The 17,832-nt window shown below is 33.7% G+C and overlaps 4 protein-coding genes across 4 annotated transcripts in view; 2 read left to right on the top strand and 2 right to left on the bottom strand.

The window, feature by feature from the left end:
- The window catches only part of LOC126779560 (hemolin-like), a 57,451-nt gene that overhangs the window by 20,231 nt on the left and 19,388 nt on the right, over window positions 1-17,832 (top strand). The gene's annotated exons all lie outside the window — the stretch shown is intronic.
- On the bottom strand, window positions 1,149-3,767 carry LOC126779781 (uncharacterized). Its single transcript, XM_050503918.1, has 4 exons — window positions 3,092-3,767; window positions 2,610-2,768; window positions 1,828-1,976; window positions 1,149-1,394 (listed from the first exon to the last, which is right to left on the bottom strand). Exons 1-4 carry the CDS (start codon window positions 3,765-3,767, stop codon window positions 1,149-1,151), a joined length of 1,230 nt encoding a protein of 409 aa, XP_050359875.1.
- LOC126779566 (V-type proton ATPase subunit S1) lies at window positions 4,147-7,463 on the top strand. Its single transcript, XM_050503673.1, has 3 exons — window positions 4,147-5,094; window positions 5,265-5,431; window positions 6,608-7,463. The coding sequence occupies exons 1-3, from the start codon at window positions 4,275-4,277 to the stop codon at window positions 6,827-6,829; spliced, it is 1,209 nt and encodes a 402-aa protein (XP_050359630.1). The 5' UTR covers window positions 4,147-4,274; the 3' UTR covers window positions 6,830-7,463.
- On the bottom strand, window positions 10,569-14,848 carry LOC126779558 (hemolin-like). Its single transcript, XM_050503660.1, has 6 exons — window positions 14,820-14,848; window positions 14,418-14,473; window positions 13,755-13,881; window positions 12,010-12,609; window positions 11,392-11,594; window positions 10,569-10,937 (listed from the first exon to the last, which is right to left on the bottom strand). Exons 2-6 carry the CDS (start codon window positions 14,464-14,466, stop codon window positions 10,642-10,644), a joined length of 1,275 nt encoding a protein of 424 aa, XP_050359617.1. The 5' UTR covers window positions 14,467-14,473; window positions 14,820-14,848; the 3' UTR covers window positions 10,569-10,641.

Here is a 17,832-nt window from a genome sequence, read left to right as displayed (position 1 = left end):
AAGTTTTTGTACTAAATATTTAAACAAAGGTACTAAATGCTGGAAGTATTTTAAAGCTGATCTATCATTCTGAAGCACGCGAATAGACTTACTATAAATGATTTTAATTTATTTATTTTCATGCAAGTTTTAAATAGGTGATAAATGTACGCGAACACAATAAATATAAAAATGAATTGTATCCTAATATATATTTAAAAAAAACACAACGAAATTTGCGCTTTACGCCGATCCTCCATCAAATAATATTTGTAGATTTTGAAAATTAGTATATTTTTTTACGAGAGTAATCAAACAAACCTAACATTAAATATTAATTTATTATGTCCAGGATTACGAATTAAATACTTAAACAAAGCGCACTGTAGTTGGTTTGTTAGCAATATATTTATGAATAACTGTTAAATTGTAGTAATTTTGTCACCCCACTCGTTGGTGCCTAAACCCGGTTTTAAAAATTGAGCATACAAATATAGAACAAAATGATAAACTACATTGAAAATTATTCTTTATTTAGAAAAAAAAAACAAATCATTAGTTGTTTAATTAAAGGGTTTTTTTTACAGGGGAATGATAAAAACCAAGCGAAACAATTATAAATTAACTTATTACTTTTTGCTGTTTATCTTTACGCAATAAAAATGCATAATGAGCCATAGACAATTGACGCACTCGCTAAAACCTGTACTACACATTACATTGCATTGTTGTATACAATTTATGTCACAGATCGATATTTTCTGTTTTCTATGAAAAATTAAAAAAAAAAGAATTATATTGTATAATTATCCTTAAGTAAATTAAATTTAAATCATCTTTGCAGTATGAATTATTTAAAAACTTAAAACAAAACCCTAGTACAATTTATGACATAAAACATTTAACTTAAAAAATATATATAAATTGCATTATTTTAGCACGAAGCTTTGCAATTAAATTAAGGCCACATTCACACAGAGGTCCGTTTTATCAAATAAGTTTATATTAGGCGATGGTGTATATTGTGGGAGCGAAATGCAAATTCACAAACACGACTGTATTCCGTATCCAGCAAACGTGCCCTACGTAGACATGACTTTCAATAGCATTGAATCCGTTAAAAACAACCTTGAAAATACGGCCCGTCTGTGTGAAGGTGCACTAATGTATCAATGGCCAGCTTCAAACGCTATAACAAGCGGTTTCTGGTTCTGATCATCGTATCTGTCATTTGAATGACAGTTGTACATGTTGACGACGCCATACGTCAAAATGCCGAAACAAAAAAATGTGACCATGAGTCCGGCGAGTATGTGCGCGTTGAAGTACGGTCCGCAGTTGACGGCGGGTCCGAAGCATCTCGTGTCGTTGGTACGGTTACGAGCGATCAGGTGATCTTCGTTGAACGGTTGTATCTGATAAAAATATATATTTTAGTTAGCAACGACATAATTTAACGTAAGGCTTCATCAAAGTATTTCAAAATTTTCAAACACAGTAAAAGATATTTAAATTTTGAATTATCGTTATTTTAGGATGCACACACACACGCAACACAGCACACAAACGCACACACTATATGTATATTTTACATCTGACTATAATCAGATTATTGGGTTTACCGGTACTATATGGCTATTCTAGCAGCATTTCATTTTTAAAAGAAAAACCAGCAAGATTAGAAAAAATAAAACAACACCAATAAATAAAGAAATGTAAATAATATCTTGCAACTTGAATCCTATTCTATTAAGTTAAGTCTTAATAAATGTTTGGTGTGTCTTTAACTTGAGTTTGAAAGCCTCATTACCAAACGCTATATACTTCTAAATTTGCTTCAAAACTTACTTGATAATGCGAGATGGTCACAGCACTACCGTCTCTCATATTAACCAGCACAAGCGGGTCGCTGCAGACGTATGACCAGTCCCATGGGGCACCCACTCTCATATCCGTTCGCCCCACTTCTTCCCCCCATTCCAGCAATGCGACATTTTCTGATAAAATTTATTTGCAAAAAATATTTTTTTTCTGTTTTATTGGACGAATCGTACATTGAAAGTAATTATACTTCAACTTTATTTTTTATAATTTAAAATTGGTAGGCGAACAAGCGAATGGATCGTTTAATGGTAAGTTACACTATGGTGGTAATGGCCCATAGCCATTGACATTGTAAAAATATTGACCATCCCTTACATCGCCAATGCACCACCACAATTGGCGATGTATGTTATGTCTCTTGTGCCTGTAGTTACGCTGGCTGACTAGCTCTTCAAACAAGAAATACATTTGACCGTAGAATAATTGACGAGTGGGTCATACCCATCCAGGTGAGCCTGCACAAACCCTAGGTAGGTTAAATAATATAATAATAATAATAATATCCTGGGACATTATTCACACGAGGCCATCTGATCTCAAACTAAGCAGAGCTGGTACTAAGGAAACATGACATATATACTACATTTCTTTTGTAAACACATACTTATATAGATAATTACACCCAGACTTAGGACAAACAGACATGACTTTGACATGACAAAACTTTATGATCATCGGTTGTTAAGTTAGGACTTCAAAGCATAAAAAATTAAACGGTTTGAGGAAATTATGATGTTCTATCGTACCAATGGTCCACCGATCCTTTTTAAACTTAAACGAGAATTCGAGCTCAAAGTCCGTGTACGCCATCCGCGTTGTCAGGCTGTGCTCTTCCCACGTTTCCTCAGCTATCATCGGGACCTGACTGAACGTAGACCGACGAGTGCCCATTGTTGTGTACACACCTGCAAATGAAAATCCAGCAGAAATTATAGCATAAAATCCGAAAGTTTAACTCATTCCATACATACCAAGATAAGATATAAAGATTTTTTGGACAGAATATCCCAATTAATTTTACTGGCCTATCCCAGACTTTGAATCTAGAGCTTAGGGATCTGCAGCCATAGTAGCTAGACAAGACTATACTAGACTGGCAAAGAAATTAATGAAGCTATTTAATAAGCTTAATTTAAAGCTATATTAAATATATGAAGGTCAAATATAAAATGATACTAATTCAAGGATAAGTAATACACTATAATTCTTTAGAAATATTTCTACTAACCAATAAAATGGAAAAGAGCTCCAGAACTCGATATAGTAACTCCTGGTTGGCGAATATACTTTTCAGGTTTTACAGGCACGAAATTCATTTTTGTCACTAGAATCGGATTGACCTTTCCGGTGTAGAAAGCGATAACGGGTTTCAAAGCAATCTGATGGACAACATAATATACTTCACGTATTAACAAATCATGTCTCCTTAACGCCGATGTTCGTGTTTCGTTAGCCTTGTCTTTGAAATAAATATAAAAATGTCTAAATTTACCATCGTAAATCTTTAATTTAGTACTAGAATCGCTTAATCGAAATACGTTGAATTCTTCTTGACGAAAATGATTTTTTAAAGTTTTAAATGGTTGGGCAACCGCTGGAAGAAATTTCACTTTATGTTCATTTAAACCTTGGCTCAAATGATAAAATGGAGACCCATGCTTGTCCTTCCGAGTTATGTCCTCGAGACAAAAAGTATCTTCTATAAACAATATTACGACTTTACTTCTTTTAACTGCTTCGTTAATTATTTTTGTAAATTCAAAAGATTTTAATTTTGCAAATGGATTAGGTTCAATGGATACATGCGACAAAACTTTTTCGTAATCTAATATAAAAACCGGTGTTGTGTCTCTTTCAGCCAGACTTGAATGTAGTAATAATAAAAATAAAGCCAATATCGACATTTTTACTTATTTATTCACTAGCTTATATATTTCTTTGAAGTGACAGAAAAGAAGAAATAAAATTAAAGTTCTTTTATTTTTCTAACATATTTTTTAATTCTGACATTTTAATATAAAATCTTTTTAGAAGATCATGTTTATAAGATAACACACTAAATCAGACGACTTAAGCGTAATTTTATAGATAATTGAAAATTTAATTTGTTTAAATTTTCAATTATAAGTATATAATTTGAAACAAAACATTATCTTTTTCGTGTGAAACAAAACAATATAACAATAAAATACATTTTTTAACAATAAAATCTAATGTGTGCTTCTAAAATAAAAAAATTAAAAAGGCAACATTAAGCACCATAGACAAGCGTCAAATTAATCATATGATCACTTTTCACATGACCGATGGTTAATCGTCATCGCCCATTTTTCGTCTTTTTATGACAATTTTTGGGCTAAAAACTTACTAAGTAATTTAGTCCGCAACGTCCACTAGTAATAGTTTTGAAAATGGCGTTTTGCCGTTTAGTGTTCCCTTTTTTAGTGATAAGTGTCGTGTCCAGTTACGCCAATGTACATGTACCAGTTTTCTTATGGGGTGATTTAAAAACAAAATCAATAAAATCGAATCCTTTAACGAACGTTCCGAGGGATACATTTGAAGAAACTTTAAAAAGCGAATTGAAAGACGATCCCTTCACCGTTATTTTTATCGACAAAACTTTGTCAGTCGAAGATTTTTCTCTCAAAAACTCTGAAGGTGATACATCATTCCCGTATTTACACGCTAACATAGGAAAAGCTCTGTATTTGCCATCTGTCGAAGGAGCTTTGGACGTCCTGAACCATATAGCGGACCCCGAGAAAGTAGACCATGTCAAGTTAACAGAGAATGGTCTCTCAGCAGAGTTTGAACCTAAAAGTGGTAAATTCCTGTTCATAAACCTGAATGATGCTATCGAGGGTGAGTCAAGAGCCGATATGTTACGTCGCCACAACGATTTCATGGAAGATATGTTCACAAAGCTTACGAAAAAGTATGAGAACGTCGTCGCCGTGTACACGGCAGAATACCCGTCATGGATCATTTCTTCGAGTCACTCGAGGGTCCGTCGTCAAGCAGAAAGCGGTCAAATCGACGAGGCGATGGATGGGCTCAAGTTATACGTCAAGGAAATCACTCTCACCATTGGCACTGAAAAGACGAGCCTGAACAACATAGCCAGTTATTCCACCGAGTTTAACGATACACTCATGTCAACCACGATGAACTTTGGGGAAAATTCTCTTACATTGAACTTCTTGCAAAAAGCCGGCTACTGGTTCTTCAGTAAGTATTATTTTATTAAAATATAACATATACTTCAACTGCATGAAATAAAATTGTTAACGTCAAAATCTGTTTATTTCTCCTTTTTTATTCCATTTGTATACCTGTTCAGTTTTTATATATTTATGTAATAAATATGGTGTTATACAATTCAACAATTTGAATTACAGATTCTGTGACTTTAAAACAGACTTCACCCAAAACAATTACCGAGGAGCTGGTCCCCAATTCGGATGTACATGCGATAATGGGCTTCTCATACAGATGCGGACAAAGTGTTTCCTTCAACAGCGTAAATGATACTCAAACTTACAACTTATTATTCCAAGATTTAAAGGTAATTTGAAATATACAATAATTAAATATTAAAAAAAAACTTTTTATAATTGTGTTTAAAAGAAAATACTTAAAAGGCTATCGTTATTTTAAGCCATTTTGCATGCATTGAAATTAAGCTTGCATTTAACCGACACAAATGAAGACACTGACATTCTTATATAAAAAAAAAAGTTTTTAAAAATAGACTGTGTCCAATTAGATTTGAGATGGCCTAGTAGTTAAAATAAAATTGTAAGTTTAAACTCAGGCTCTAAATATAAATTTCATCACACACTTAGCTGTAAAGGAAAACACTGATGATGAAAATATCCACCACATGGATTTTCACCAACTCATAGCTACAAAGCTTGTTAAATGGAGAAGAGATCTTAGCCCAGTTGTGGTACATTATTATATCCGCCCTGTTACCTATTCAGAATAATTTAAACCTTCTGACTGCTAAGACAGCTTACATAATACCATACAAAAAATTTTTTTATGTAATTTTTTATTTCATAATTGATATGTTTTTGACTTTGGTCGAAGGTGAAAAATATTTAAAATGACATCATGTGTGCAAGTCCCTGCTTCGTGTCTAATGTATTTATGTTTTTACAATATTGTTATTTAATAATAGTTAAACATAAATTAAAGATTTCATTATTATGTAATCTATAATATCTTTCTTATACTTATATATAGTGTGAGCTGAGATGCCCCAGTAGTTAGAACGTGTTAATCTTAACTGATGATTGCATGTTCAAACGGTTGGAAGGATGAGCGAGCCAATGTAACTACAGGCACCAGGTTCATAGCATCTCAGTTCTCAGGATTGGTGGAGCAATAGTGATCTAAGGAATTGGTTAATAATTCTTAGAGCCAATGTCTATAGCAATAGAGATTATTTACCGTCAGGTGGCCTATTAGCCCGTACACATAGCTATTGTATTAAAAAATGGTGATCGAACCAATGTTAGTACGGGCACATAACATTTTAGTTTGCAAGATTGTTGGCGTATTGGCGGTCCAAATGGCGGTTAGTGTTTTTTACAGCATCAGTGTCTATAGGTGCTGTTGTGAGAGGCCTGTTTGTACCGTACCTATTTAAAAATATAACGTTTTTTTTAAAAAGTTGAACAGAATTAAAATCGCATCCATAAAATACATTTAAAAAAAAACACATACTATGTTACAGGTACAGCCATTCTTCAAAGAAACCGGAAACACTACACTAGAGTTCGGCGAGTCAATCAACTGTGTTGGATTCTTCACCGTACCGATCTGGTCCGGTTTATTCGTCGTCTTCATCCTGCTGGCCATCACCTTCTACGGCATCATGATGATGATGGACATAAGGACCATGGACCGTTTCGATGACCCCAAAGGCAAGACCATTACAATAAACACCGCTGAGTAAACTATATTAACGGCCAGTTCCTAAAATAGTGTTCATATTAATATAATTGTTAATTTTTGTCCAAATTAATTAATTGCTGTTAAATTGTTGACTTGGCTCACGCACTTCTGTGCAACCGTATAATTTGTAATTCGAACTGGCCTTATGTCAAACTAAACACCAAATAAGCTAGTTTAGTCGTCGTGTATAGCTCAATATATTGTATTAATAAAAAAAAAATATTGCTTATATTTCGTACCAATATTTAAATGCGAAAATTTTCGAACTGTCACATTCTAATTTCAAAATATTCGAATCGTCGTTATGTATATTACGATGAAGTTTTTTTCTAGTGGACGTACAATAATCAAATTTGGCGGTACTGTAATACCATAGACAAATAGACGATTGTATATGTAACGGTTAGTGTTCCATTTTTGAAATCATTTCCTGATATTTATTAATCTATCTGTCTATGGTGAAATGAAAGCTTCCAATGAAACGTAAATATCTAGATTTTTTAATGAAACCGAAAATGTGCCTGTTCATATAAACATGTGTAGATAAAAAATGTATATTTCTGTGAATTTGTGATTTAGATACTTGTTAGAGGTAGCATACAATTTTTCTATTGTACTTTAAAAAAAAATGAAAATATGCACCTCTTAGTAAGGATAGAATGCTTCAGAAGTTATTGGCATTGTTATATGGCCTGCTGGTCTTACGTTTTCCGGTAACATGCGACGGTCTCATTGCAATTTAAAAACCATCCTATAAAGTTTTTAAACAGCTACAAAACGCGTCAAGTATCGATATTTTATTAAGATTTATAATGAATGATACCGGGGAAATTATAATCATGTGAAAATTTGTATATACGCCCATTATGTATTTAAAAGATATCACTAAAATCCGAGTTTATTTAAACAACGATTCAATAATGTTCCGAGCTTCAAAATATAATAAAGGCGTAGTTTATAAAAATGTAATTATAATGTAAAGTGAAATGAGTGCCCTCCATTTTAGTGCCAATCATTCATTCCGATATTTCGAATAACTAAAGTGAAATCTACTATGAATTATTGTAATGGATAGTATTTCTATTATTTAAGTGCCCTTCAAAAAGTTTCGCGCGAGCACCGTCCGGATGAATATGAATTTAAAACTTCAAATAAAGGCTTTCGTACATTCATATTTTAAAAAAAAAATGTTTACGAACTTAGCATTGGCACGTTCATGCACTTAATAATACGTAATAATATATTACGTTCCATTTTTGAATTAAATCAAAATGGCTGCTTTTTAACAAGATACATTGCTCGCGCGAAATGTTAGATTAAGCGAAGTATATTTCGAAAATCATACAAATATTTATATAATAAAATCATTGTACATATTATTTTGAACTTCAGTTAAACCGTTTTTATTTTATTTTGTTGTTATTTTGAACAAGTATTAAATTTTGAGACCAATAATATTTTGTTTTTTTTTTATTATTATTATTTCATATAAACTTATTATAAGGTGTATTTGATATTGATACTAGTAAATAGATTCTGTTGAATTGAAATGTTAAGGACAAATAAAGCTTACGTACGTTCCATATGGTTTTAATGCTTTCCATAGACAATAACCTCTTTCTATATTAACCTTTTTCATAAAGGTTTTTTTCGATGTCGCATTTTGCAGTACGACGGATTTTTTTTTTTTTTTTTTATAGTAAAGGAAGGCGGACGAGCATATGGGCCACCTGATGGTAAGTGGTCACCAACGCTCTTAGACATTGGCATTGTAAGAAATGTCAACCATCGCTTACATATCCAATGCGCCACCAACCTTGGGAACTAAGATTTTATGTCCCTTGTGCCTGTAATTACACTGGCTCACTCACCCTTCAAACCGGAACACAACAATATCAAGTATTGCTGTTTTGCGGTAGAATATCTGATGAGTGGGTGGTACCTACCCAGACGAGCTTGCACAAAGCCCTACCACCAGTAAATGAGATATTACGTACATACAAAGATGCTTTTCCAATGTGGAGAGCGTATTATTACATTTCTTAAAATAAATATACAACATTATTGTGGCCTTGGCCTATTACTTTACACAGTTTCTTACTTTTACTTAATTAATATTTAGAAACTTGCAACATTGTTCTGACATATATAATAAGTATTTTACCATAGTACTGGACAAGCATCCTTAACATCCTCTCGTATGAGGCGATGTTTATATTTTAAAGGAATAATACGCCAACCAGTTAAAAGTAAAGTAACACAGGGTGAGAGGCTTTTTCGTTTGAGGCGATTTGGAGCTTAGTCCACTCCCTTCTTTAATGCAGATTGGTGAATACATATATGGAAGAATTCCATCAGATACAAGCAAAGTTCCTTGATGTTTTCTTTCACCGCCAGCACAAGACCAAGCACACTCAGTGGCACTTGCATAAATTCCATCCCACAATGTTCGATTGAAATGGACATTTTCTAACTAACCGGGCGATCTCTCCTTATTTATAGGGCCTTGCCTCTTACTTATTGTTAAAAAAAGCCTATGTTCTTCCTAATTTCAAGCTTGCATATCAAATTTCATCAAAATCGGTTCAGTGATCTAGCCGTAAAAGCGTAACACACAAAGTTACTTAAGCATTAATGATAGTGGTACAGATAAAATATGCTTTTACTATTTTTATGGAGGGGAAAATTATAAAGAAAAAAAAAATTCTAATTGAAAATTGTCGCGAACGATTCTATGTAACAGGAAAAACATGTATTATCCTTATGATGTGCGACGTGATAATTATTTTATTAATGAATACATACTAATAGATTGATAAGCGATGATGCAAGCGAAATTGTCTTATTTACCACATAATTTATCATGGTTGGTACGATGGTTTCGTGGTTTAAGCCCAAGGTTGGGCCAGTAAAAAGATATTGGGTTTCTTTGTCAATGACTCAGAGCCTCGTTAAGAAAGTAAAAACGTTGGTCCTGCGCCTAAAATATGTGATTGTGTCGGATTGTTATCCCAGGATTATAAGAGTGAGGGTGAGAGTGCAACTGTTTGCGCACACACTCATGTGCTATGTCCTGCGAAGGCTAAACACTTATTGGCTGACGTGGCCGAAATCGTTCAGAACATTGTGATAAGAATATTTCTTATATTATAACTTTCCTTTTTTAAATATCTATAATAATTGTATTATTGGACCTATTTTACACATAACATAATCACAAGTAGCCTTGAGGCGCACTGTCACTATCGTAACCGTAAGAGAGATATCGAGATGAGATCATAGACCAGTGTAATTACAAGCACAAGGGACATAACATCTTAATACCCAAGGTTGGTGGCGCATTGGTGATGTAAGCGATGGTTAATATTTCTTACAATTCCAATGTCTATGGACGTCGGTGACCACTTTCCAAAAAAGACAATATTTAGTACTTTTTCTAGTTTTGACATATTCTTAGCAATAATATTATAAAGAGGAAAGGTTTGTTTGTGATCGATAAACTCTGCAACCAGTTAGTTTTAATAATTATTTCACCATTTAAAGGTACTTTATACCAGAAGCAACATAGGCATAACATATACTATATGTCAGTGATCAGTAAACAATTGGAGTACTCTTCGTGGTTTCTTTTTAATCTGTATATTATACCTATCTGTTTTATATTTTTTCATTGTCATGATCTTTTGTCAAATTCATTATATAAAAAAATAATGATTTATTTCCGCAAATAAAATGCAAAATAGACTTAATAATTATTTATTATCGTATTAATGACATGATACAACAAAAAAAAAAATCACGAAACGTAAAACATTACTGAACGTAAAGCAGTGTCTCCGTGTAGATTTCCCCGTTTTCGTTAATTCCCTTGCATCCATAGTATCCCTTATCCTCCTTTTGAACATTCTTAATGGTTAGATCAGAGACGGTCGTGTTGCCTTGTGAAGATTTCTTCAATACTATTCTCTCGTTCTCGGGCAACTTGTCCGCATTGTAGGTCCAGGATAGCTCCGGGGCAGGGATACCGGCAGCAATACAGGGAATAGTTACATCTTGTCCGGGTTTTACGATTAAATTGGGGATATCATTCTTGAGGAATTGAGGGGCACCTGATGATAAAAAATGGTTTTTATATCAATATAATAATGGTTTATACATGCAGGGGTAACTCGATGATCGTGGTTTGATAAAGTAGTAATTGATACCCTACTTCTGTAAAGGTTTAATAAAAGTCATCGCAAACAATTGAACCTTACGATTATCCGTTTTATATACATTATAAAATAGGATTTTCTATAGACTGAGATTACATTTTAAAGTATATCATATATCTGGCATATGAGGCATGTAAGAATATTTTTTTAAAAGGCGCATCTAAGGCGAAATTGTTCTTAAAGCGCTAACGGTAAATATAAAAAAAAACCAATTCGTTTTCCATACAGATATAAGAAAGAAGAAGTGTCTAATTAATGTTTTAACTATTATTCGTTTCAGATCCTTAAGTAGCAAGCCAATGCTGCTTAATTAAGGCAGCTAAAGAATTCCACTCAAGTCAATACTTACTGACGACGGTCAAATACATGGAGTGCTTCTGTGGTCTGCCGACTTCATTGTCCACGACGCAAGTGTATTCGCCCTGGTCTGACACCCAGACCTCTTTGATAACGAGACGCTTGCCAACGCTCTTGTTGTGACGCGTCACGCGATCCTTAACACCGTTGTTCACGTCCTTTCCGTCTTTGAACCAGTCGGGATGGGCCAAGGGGCTGATGGAATATGGAAATATTTAATGGGGGGGGATTTCGTTTTTCAAATTTCAGATATGTGGCAAATTTGTCGATCTGGTGGTAGACCCTGGTAACTCATATATCTCTTGTGCTTGTAATGACAGTGGTCCACTCACCCGTTAACCCGAACATAACAACACTAAATGTTGCTGTTTGGTGTTAGAACATATGATTTGTAGGTGGTACCTACCCAGACGGGCACAAATCCATACAACCAAGTAAAATTAGCAATCTTATATATAAATTATCAAAGACAAAATATTTCAGTATCTTCGTCTCCTCTGTTTATCAATTTTTTTTTTGGTAATTCAGCTTTAGAGAAATGAGATTACAAAATAATCAAAAATGATTATGATTTGAACCACTGGACAACTATTAAAAACTTGGTACTCACTTGCCACCGTAAATACAGTAAATGTAGATGGAGTCACCAGCCTTCACTGTCATGTCGTGTGATACGTATTGTTCTATCACGTCGTTGTTGACCGGTCCCTTGTTGGGTTCGACATTTTCCAAAATATGCTCGGCCAATGTTACATATTCGCCGGAATCTGGCGATTTCGCTACACAGACATATTTGTAATCGGGACTCGTGTCCTCTTTGGTGATGTTGGAGAAGTATAGAGATCCTTCATCGGATATTGTGAAACGTTGGCCCAAAACCATTTTGACGTCAGCCTCATCGGTCAACGATTTTCGTGTCCAAGCAATTGTTGGCTTGGGGTACGCGTTTGGGATCTCGCAGTCCAATTTGAAGATGTTACCTTCGACCGGTTTATGTTTTTTCAAAGTCACTTTTGACGGTTCGTCCAAGAATAATTTCTTCAATGTCACCACACGAGTGCTGGCCACGCCGTATTCAGTTTGCGCCAAACATTGGTATTTCCCTTCGTTTGATTTGTCTGGTTTCCTGAAGACTAGCGTTCCTTCGTTTTCGCGCTGGATGACGTTACCGCTTGGCGTGTATGGCTTACCATCTTTCAACCAGGAATATCTGATACAGAATAAAAACTCTAAATTCGAAATATAAATCGAATATCTTATTATATAGAAACAGTAAAAAACGGTTCAGAATATACATAGATTCTAAAGATATTAAGAACCGACACATTTGTGTTAAAGTAGTAATAGAGACTATTTAGTCTCTGTTACTCTTTTTCTTAATTATCTGTAATACGAATCTATAATTTTTTAATTACTAGTATTTTGTAAAGAAAACTTTGATTAATAATGAATCTTACTGAATAAAGGATATTATTATATTATTCGTTGATTTCCATACAGGATAAGTAATTCAATCATATTTAATTATTTATATAACGGAATTGTCGACAAAGAGTAAATACAGAATTTCTTGCCGGTTCTTCTCGGTACAATCTACATTCCGAAACGGTGGTAACTTTTAAGTTGAATCTTGTAAAATGACTTTAATGATTTAAAAGTCGAGTACTTTAGTTCGAAAGCCAACTGGTATGAAGTATATTTTGCTTGGTTTGATTTTATTAAATTTATTTTTTCTGTAGGGGAATCGACGAATACGAACACCATACTTTTTTATCTTTACCAGTAACAGCCCAGTGAACAGTGAATGTCCCACTACTGAACTAAGGCCTCCTCTCCCTTTTTTGTGGAGAAGGTTTTGGAGCTTATTCCACCACGCTGCTCCAATGCGGGTTGGTGGAATACACATGTTGCATAATTTCAATGAAATTAGACACATGCATGTTTCCTCACGATGTTTTCCTTCACCGTCAACAAGATGAATCATAATCACAAATTAAGCACATGAAAATTCAGTGGTGCTTGCCCGGGTTTGAACCCACGATCATCGGTTAAAAATCACGCGTTCTTACCACTGGACCATCTCGGCTTATTAACTTTACAAATAAATAAAATTGAAGTATCTATCTGTCATCTCAAAATAACCTTTTAAGTTAGTTTAGCTATTTACGAGCTTACAGAACGAAAACAATATATTTATTTTTAATTTTACAACTATTTAATTTCATAAGTAATTCAAAGTTTTGGTTGTAACGTACGTCAGCTATTTTAAAATATAATTAAGTTGATTTTTAAACTTAATAAAAAAAACAGCACGATTGTCTGCCTGTTTTAATTATTTTGACAAATGACACTCACTTGACATTCGGATCTTGTTCGGATGTGACACATTCCAACACGATGTCAAGCTTCGGCGAGCCAATCTGCACTTCAGAATTAGGTATCCCTTTCAACAATGGCAGCTTTTCCACTGGCTGCGATGCGCCTGTTTTTTTATAATATATTAATTTAAAAAAATACAGTAGTCCCAATTTTCGAGAAATGGTAATACCATCAACAACATAAATGTGAAATGAGAGCCAAGTTCAATATTATGATATATGCCTTGGTTGTTGACTTCAACGACAAAAGAAGTGAGATCTAAATGGGTGCCAAGTTCAATGGTCAGTTCTTAAACTTATTTATAACAACATAAAATATTTTATAACAATTTAAAATATCATTTCTTCTTATAATTTAGGATAATATATTAAAGCCTAAGGTCTTGGCTAGTTCTCATATACGAATTATTACTAAGTACCAATTAAGTCATGGAAGTTAACAAATACCTATGTTAACAAAAACAAAATAAATATGCACGACGAATTAAAAAAAAAACAAAAGAACTTGATATATATTTATAAAGTTCTATTGAATTATTTTGTAATAAATATATTTTATAGCGTAAATTGGCACTCAATAAAATAATAACTGAAGCTTAAATTAGTTTTTAAAGATTTTGAAAGATCAAAAAATACTTACATATAACAACGCATACAGCCAAAGCAACGATATTTGTAATTCGAAACATGATTTTCCTGAAAAAAAGGTTTTAATTAATCTTTAATAAAAAAATGTATAACATTTAAATTAAATATGAATAATCTAAATATGATTGTAATTAAAAAAAATATTACGAAAGAATATATAAATGGTAGATAACCATATTCTAAGTTATTTTGAATTAAAAAAAAATATTCTAGTTTAATCAATGTTATTGTGCAAATAAAAAAATATTATATTATGGAAAGTACACACTAAATTACAAACACATTGTAACAAAAAACACGATCTTAAAATATTTATTTATCTGTAATAAAAAAAATATATATTCTAAACAAAAACTTATTAAGAAATTAAAAAATATATATGAAGAGTATTCACACTTAGTGAAGCTGTCCTGTTGGTTGGCAGAACACTGTGTCACCTGTGCTCGTTATATTCGCTTTTATAGGGATGGCGGTCACTCAAACATGTGAAATAAAACAGGTATAGCTTTTGTTGTTTATTTATTATGAGTAGGCTGTTACCATGCTCATCTTGCATCAAAGTATAAACTACCTATCTGCCCTGACTTCGCGCGAGAAAAACTAAAGTTTCAATTAAAAGCTAGTTGTTTTATCAAAACAAATAATTATTGTAATATTTGTTCATATTTCACTATTTAAATAAATATTTCTATATATTTAAAAGTACGTTTTTCCCACGGGAAAAATGAGAGGGTGGGTATATGGGGTAACATCGAAATACCTACTAAAAAACTAGCGATACCCTTAACGTCTTAACGCGGAGCGCCCTACGAGGAAAGCCCTACCACCAAGAAAGTTTTTTTTGTAACCAAAAAATATTATTCAATTTAAGCTGAAACATTACGGATTCAGCTCTAAATTTTGTTTAGGCGGTGTTTATGTGAAAACATCGAGAGTAAACCTGCATGTGTCTAATTTCATTGAAATTATGCCACATGTGTATTCTACCAACCCGCATTGGAGCAGCGTGGTGGAATAAGCTCCAAACCTTCTCCACAAAAGGGAGAGAAGGCCTTAGCTCAGCAGTGGGACATTAACAGGCTGTTACTGTACTGTACTGTGTTTATGTAGTTATAATAATAATAATAATTTATTTATTCTAGTAACAAGACTCATTATACAAAATTAAAAAAAAAAAAATAAATACCGGTGATAGAGCTTTGTGCAAGCTCGTCTAGGTAGGTACCACTGACTCATCGGATATTCTACCGCAAAACAGCAGTACTTGGTATTGTTGTGTTCCGGTTTGAAGGGTAAGTGAGCCAGTAATTACAGGCACAAGGGACATAAAATCTTAGTTCCCAAGGTTGGTGGCGCATTGGTGATGTAAGCGATGGTTAACATTTCTTACAATGCCAATGTCTATGGGCGTTGGTGACCACTTACCATCAGGTGGTCCATATGCTCGTCCGCCTTCCTATTCTATAAAAAAACAGCCAACTTGATCTACTTGCTGCTGTCCTAGAGTCAATAGCGATATCATCAAACCATTATTCTCATCTGACACAGTGTTTATTTGCTACAATATGGCTATTATTAATTTCTTGTCTTTTGGAGATGAATCTGAAGTTATAAAATGTCTTGTTGCGAATGTCAGTGTTATCTACGATGACAGAAAGAAATGTTTGTCTATACAGCCGCTAAAGAGCGTTTATAAATAAGGCCGTTACTTTTCAGTTTCAAATTTAAAAAAAAATGTTCAGTATAAAACATCTTAATAATGTATTTAAGAAATGAATTTGTTTTTCTTTTAATCTTTCACAAAAACAAAAAGTCTTAAATTTAAAATTACAGTTTTAGACAATACTTATACAAGACATAATAACACAAAAACATTAAAAGCTCCATATAACGTCGCGACCTCTGTCAATTATATGTCAAAACGCAATGAACGCAAATGAACAGAGGGGGGGAATGTGGGGCTCGCCGGTATCCAAGGCACTGAGTGCGCCTCGAACATCGTAATACCCACTAAAAAACCAGCGGTACCCTTTCCGTCTTAACGAGGAGCGCCACGGGATCGCTTTCGCATGCTACCGTGACGCTCTGACGGCATAACCCCCACCCGCGTGCAGCAACTAGTTCGATATATTTCAACGGTAATTAGTCTAAAAACTGATTAATTTACGAATCACCAATTTATTAGGAAAATCCGCACCTAATTCGTCATCTCTCTTGAGGTATTAATGACTTAACGATTTACAAATGCTTGTTGTTTTTCCCGTATCTAATGAACAAATTAATTTAATAGATTTAATGGTATTTTAATAACTTTATCAACTATATTTCTGGCTGTGCTGGCCTGGGGAATTTTACCCCTATTCTCTTCGTGAAGCACGAAAAATGTAATGATATTCCCAACTATAGTATTATATTTATTCACTCAGTGGTAGGGCTTTGTGTAAGCTCAACTGGGTATGTACCACCCACTCATTAGATATTCTACAGCAATACATATTTAGTATTTTTGTGTTCCGGTTTAAAGGGCGAATAAGCCAGTGTAACTACAGGCACAAGGCACAATTTAGTTCCAAGGTGGCGAATTGGTGGTCTTAGAGTGGTGGTGACCATTTACTAATATTAAAAAGAAAACAAATAACGGGTCTTTTTCAAAAGATTTGTCTCTTACTGTGGGACGAATGGACGATGAGCTAGCACACTCTCACAGAAGCCATAGGCAGATCCTAAGAAAACAATAATAAATAAACGCATAAAAAAAATACACAGGACGGTGCTTTATGCGTATATATTATTATATACCATTAGCACTTTCCTGTAAATTACGTTTATACTTGATTGATTAATAATGCACATGATAGAATCTTTATTTTACCCGTACGAAGTCGGGCCGGAGCTAGTGGTTAATATTTCTTACAGCGCCAATGTCTATGGGCGGTGGTGACTTAACATCAGGTAGCCCGATTACTCGTCCATCCAATATATTCTCGAACAATGACGTCACGCCAATTCAAGGTCAAAGTTGTTTATTTATCTTAATCTTTGAAATATGCTGTCCACGTGACGAGGAAAAATATCAAAGAAATTAACAATTGCATTCATAAATTCAATTGAGTGTTCCGTTCTTCCTTATTTACATCTCGGGGTTTTTTTACATGACAGCGCATTGTAACCTACTACACATGATCTGGTCATATTATTCATCTAATATATCAAATGTAAATAAAACTATACTAATTATATATTTATAATAATAATAATAATAAAAGAAAGCCAAAGCATCTGTGTTAGTCTAACATTAAAAAAATAACTGATTTTCATTCAGTTTTCACCATTGGATGAAGTGATTCATGAGGAAGATTTTTTTTTATATTTGCCGGGGAGGCAAGTGACTCCTGATGGTAAGTGGT

Source organism: Nymphalis io, chromosome 29 (assembly GCF_905147045.1).
Source record: "Nymphalis io chromosome 29, ilAglIoxx1.1, whole genome shotgun sequence".
NCBI classification, from domain to species: Eukaryota; Metazoa; Arthropoda; class Insecta; order Lepidoptera; family Nymphalidae; genus Nymphalis; species Nymphalis io.
The sequence above is the reverse complement of the archived record's forward strand: the minus strand, read 5'-3'. Positions and strand labels throughout refer to the sequence as shown.

Coding starts and splice junctions, on each gene's coding strand:
- LOC126779781 (XM_050503918.1), bottom strand. CDS start 3,767: ATGTCGATATTGGCTTTATTTTTATTATTACTACATTCAAGTCTGGCT. Junction 1,977..2,609: donor AAAGGATCGGTGGACCATTG/GTACGATAGAAC, acceptor AAATTTTATCAG/AAAATGTCGCATTGCTGGAA. Junction 1,395..1,827: donor TGACCATCTCGCATTATCAA/GTAAGTTTTGAA, acceptor TATTTTTATCAG/ATACAACCGTTCAACGAAGA.
- LOC126779566 (XM_050503673.1), top strand. CDS start 4,275: ATGGCGTTTTGCCGTTTAGTGTTCCCTTTTTTAGTGATAAGTGTCGTG. Junction 5,095..5,264: donor AGCCGGCTACTGGTTCTTCA/GTAAGTATTATT, acceptor TTTGAATTACAG/ATTCTGTGACTTTAAAACAG. Junction 5,432..6,607: donor TATTATTCCAAGATTTAAAG/GTAATTTGAAAT, acceptor ACTATGTTACAG/GTACAGCCATTCTTCAAAGA.
- LOC126779558 (XM_050503660.1), bottom strand. CDS start 14,466: ATGTTTCGAATTACAAATATCGTTGCTTTGGCTGTATGCGTTGTTATA. Junction 13,882..14,417: donor GGCTGTATGCGTTGTTATAT/GTAAGTATTTTT, acceptor ATAAAAAAACAG/GCGCATCGCAGCCAGTGGAA. Junction 12,610..13,754: donor GAACAAGATCCGAATGTCAA/GTGAGTGTCATT, acceptor ATTCTGTATCAG/ATATTCCTGGTTGAAAGATG.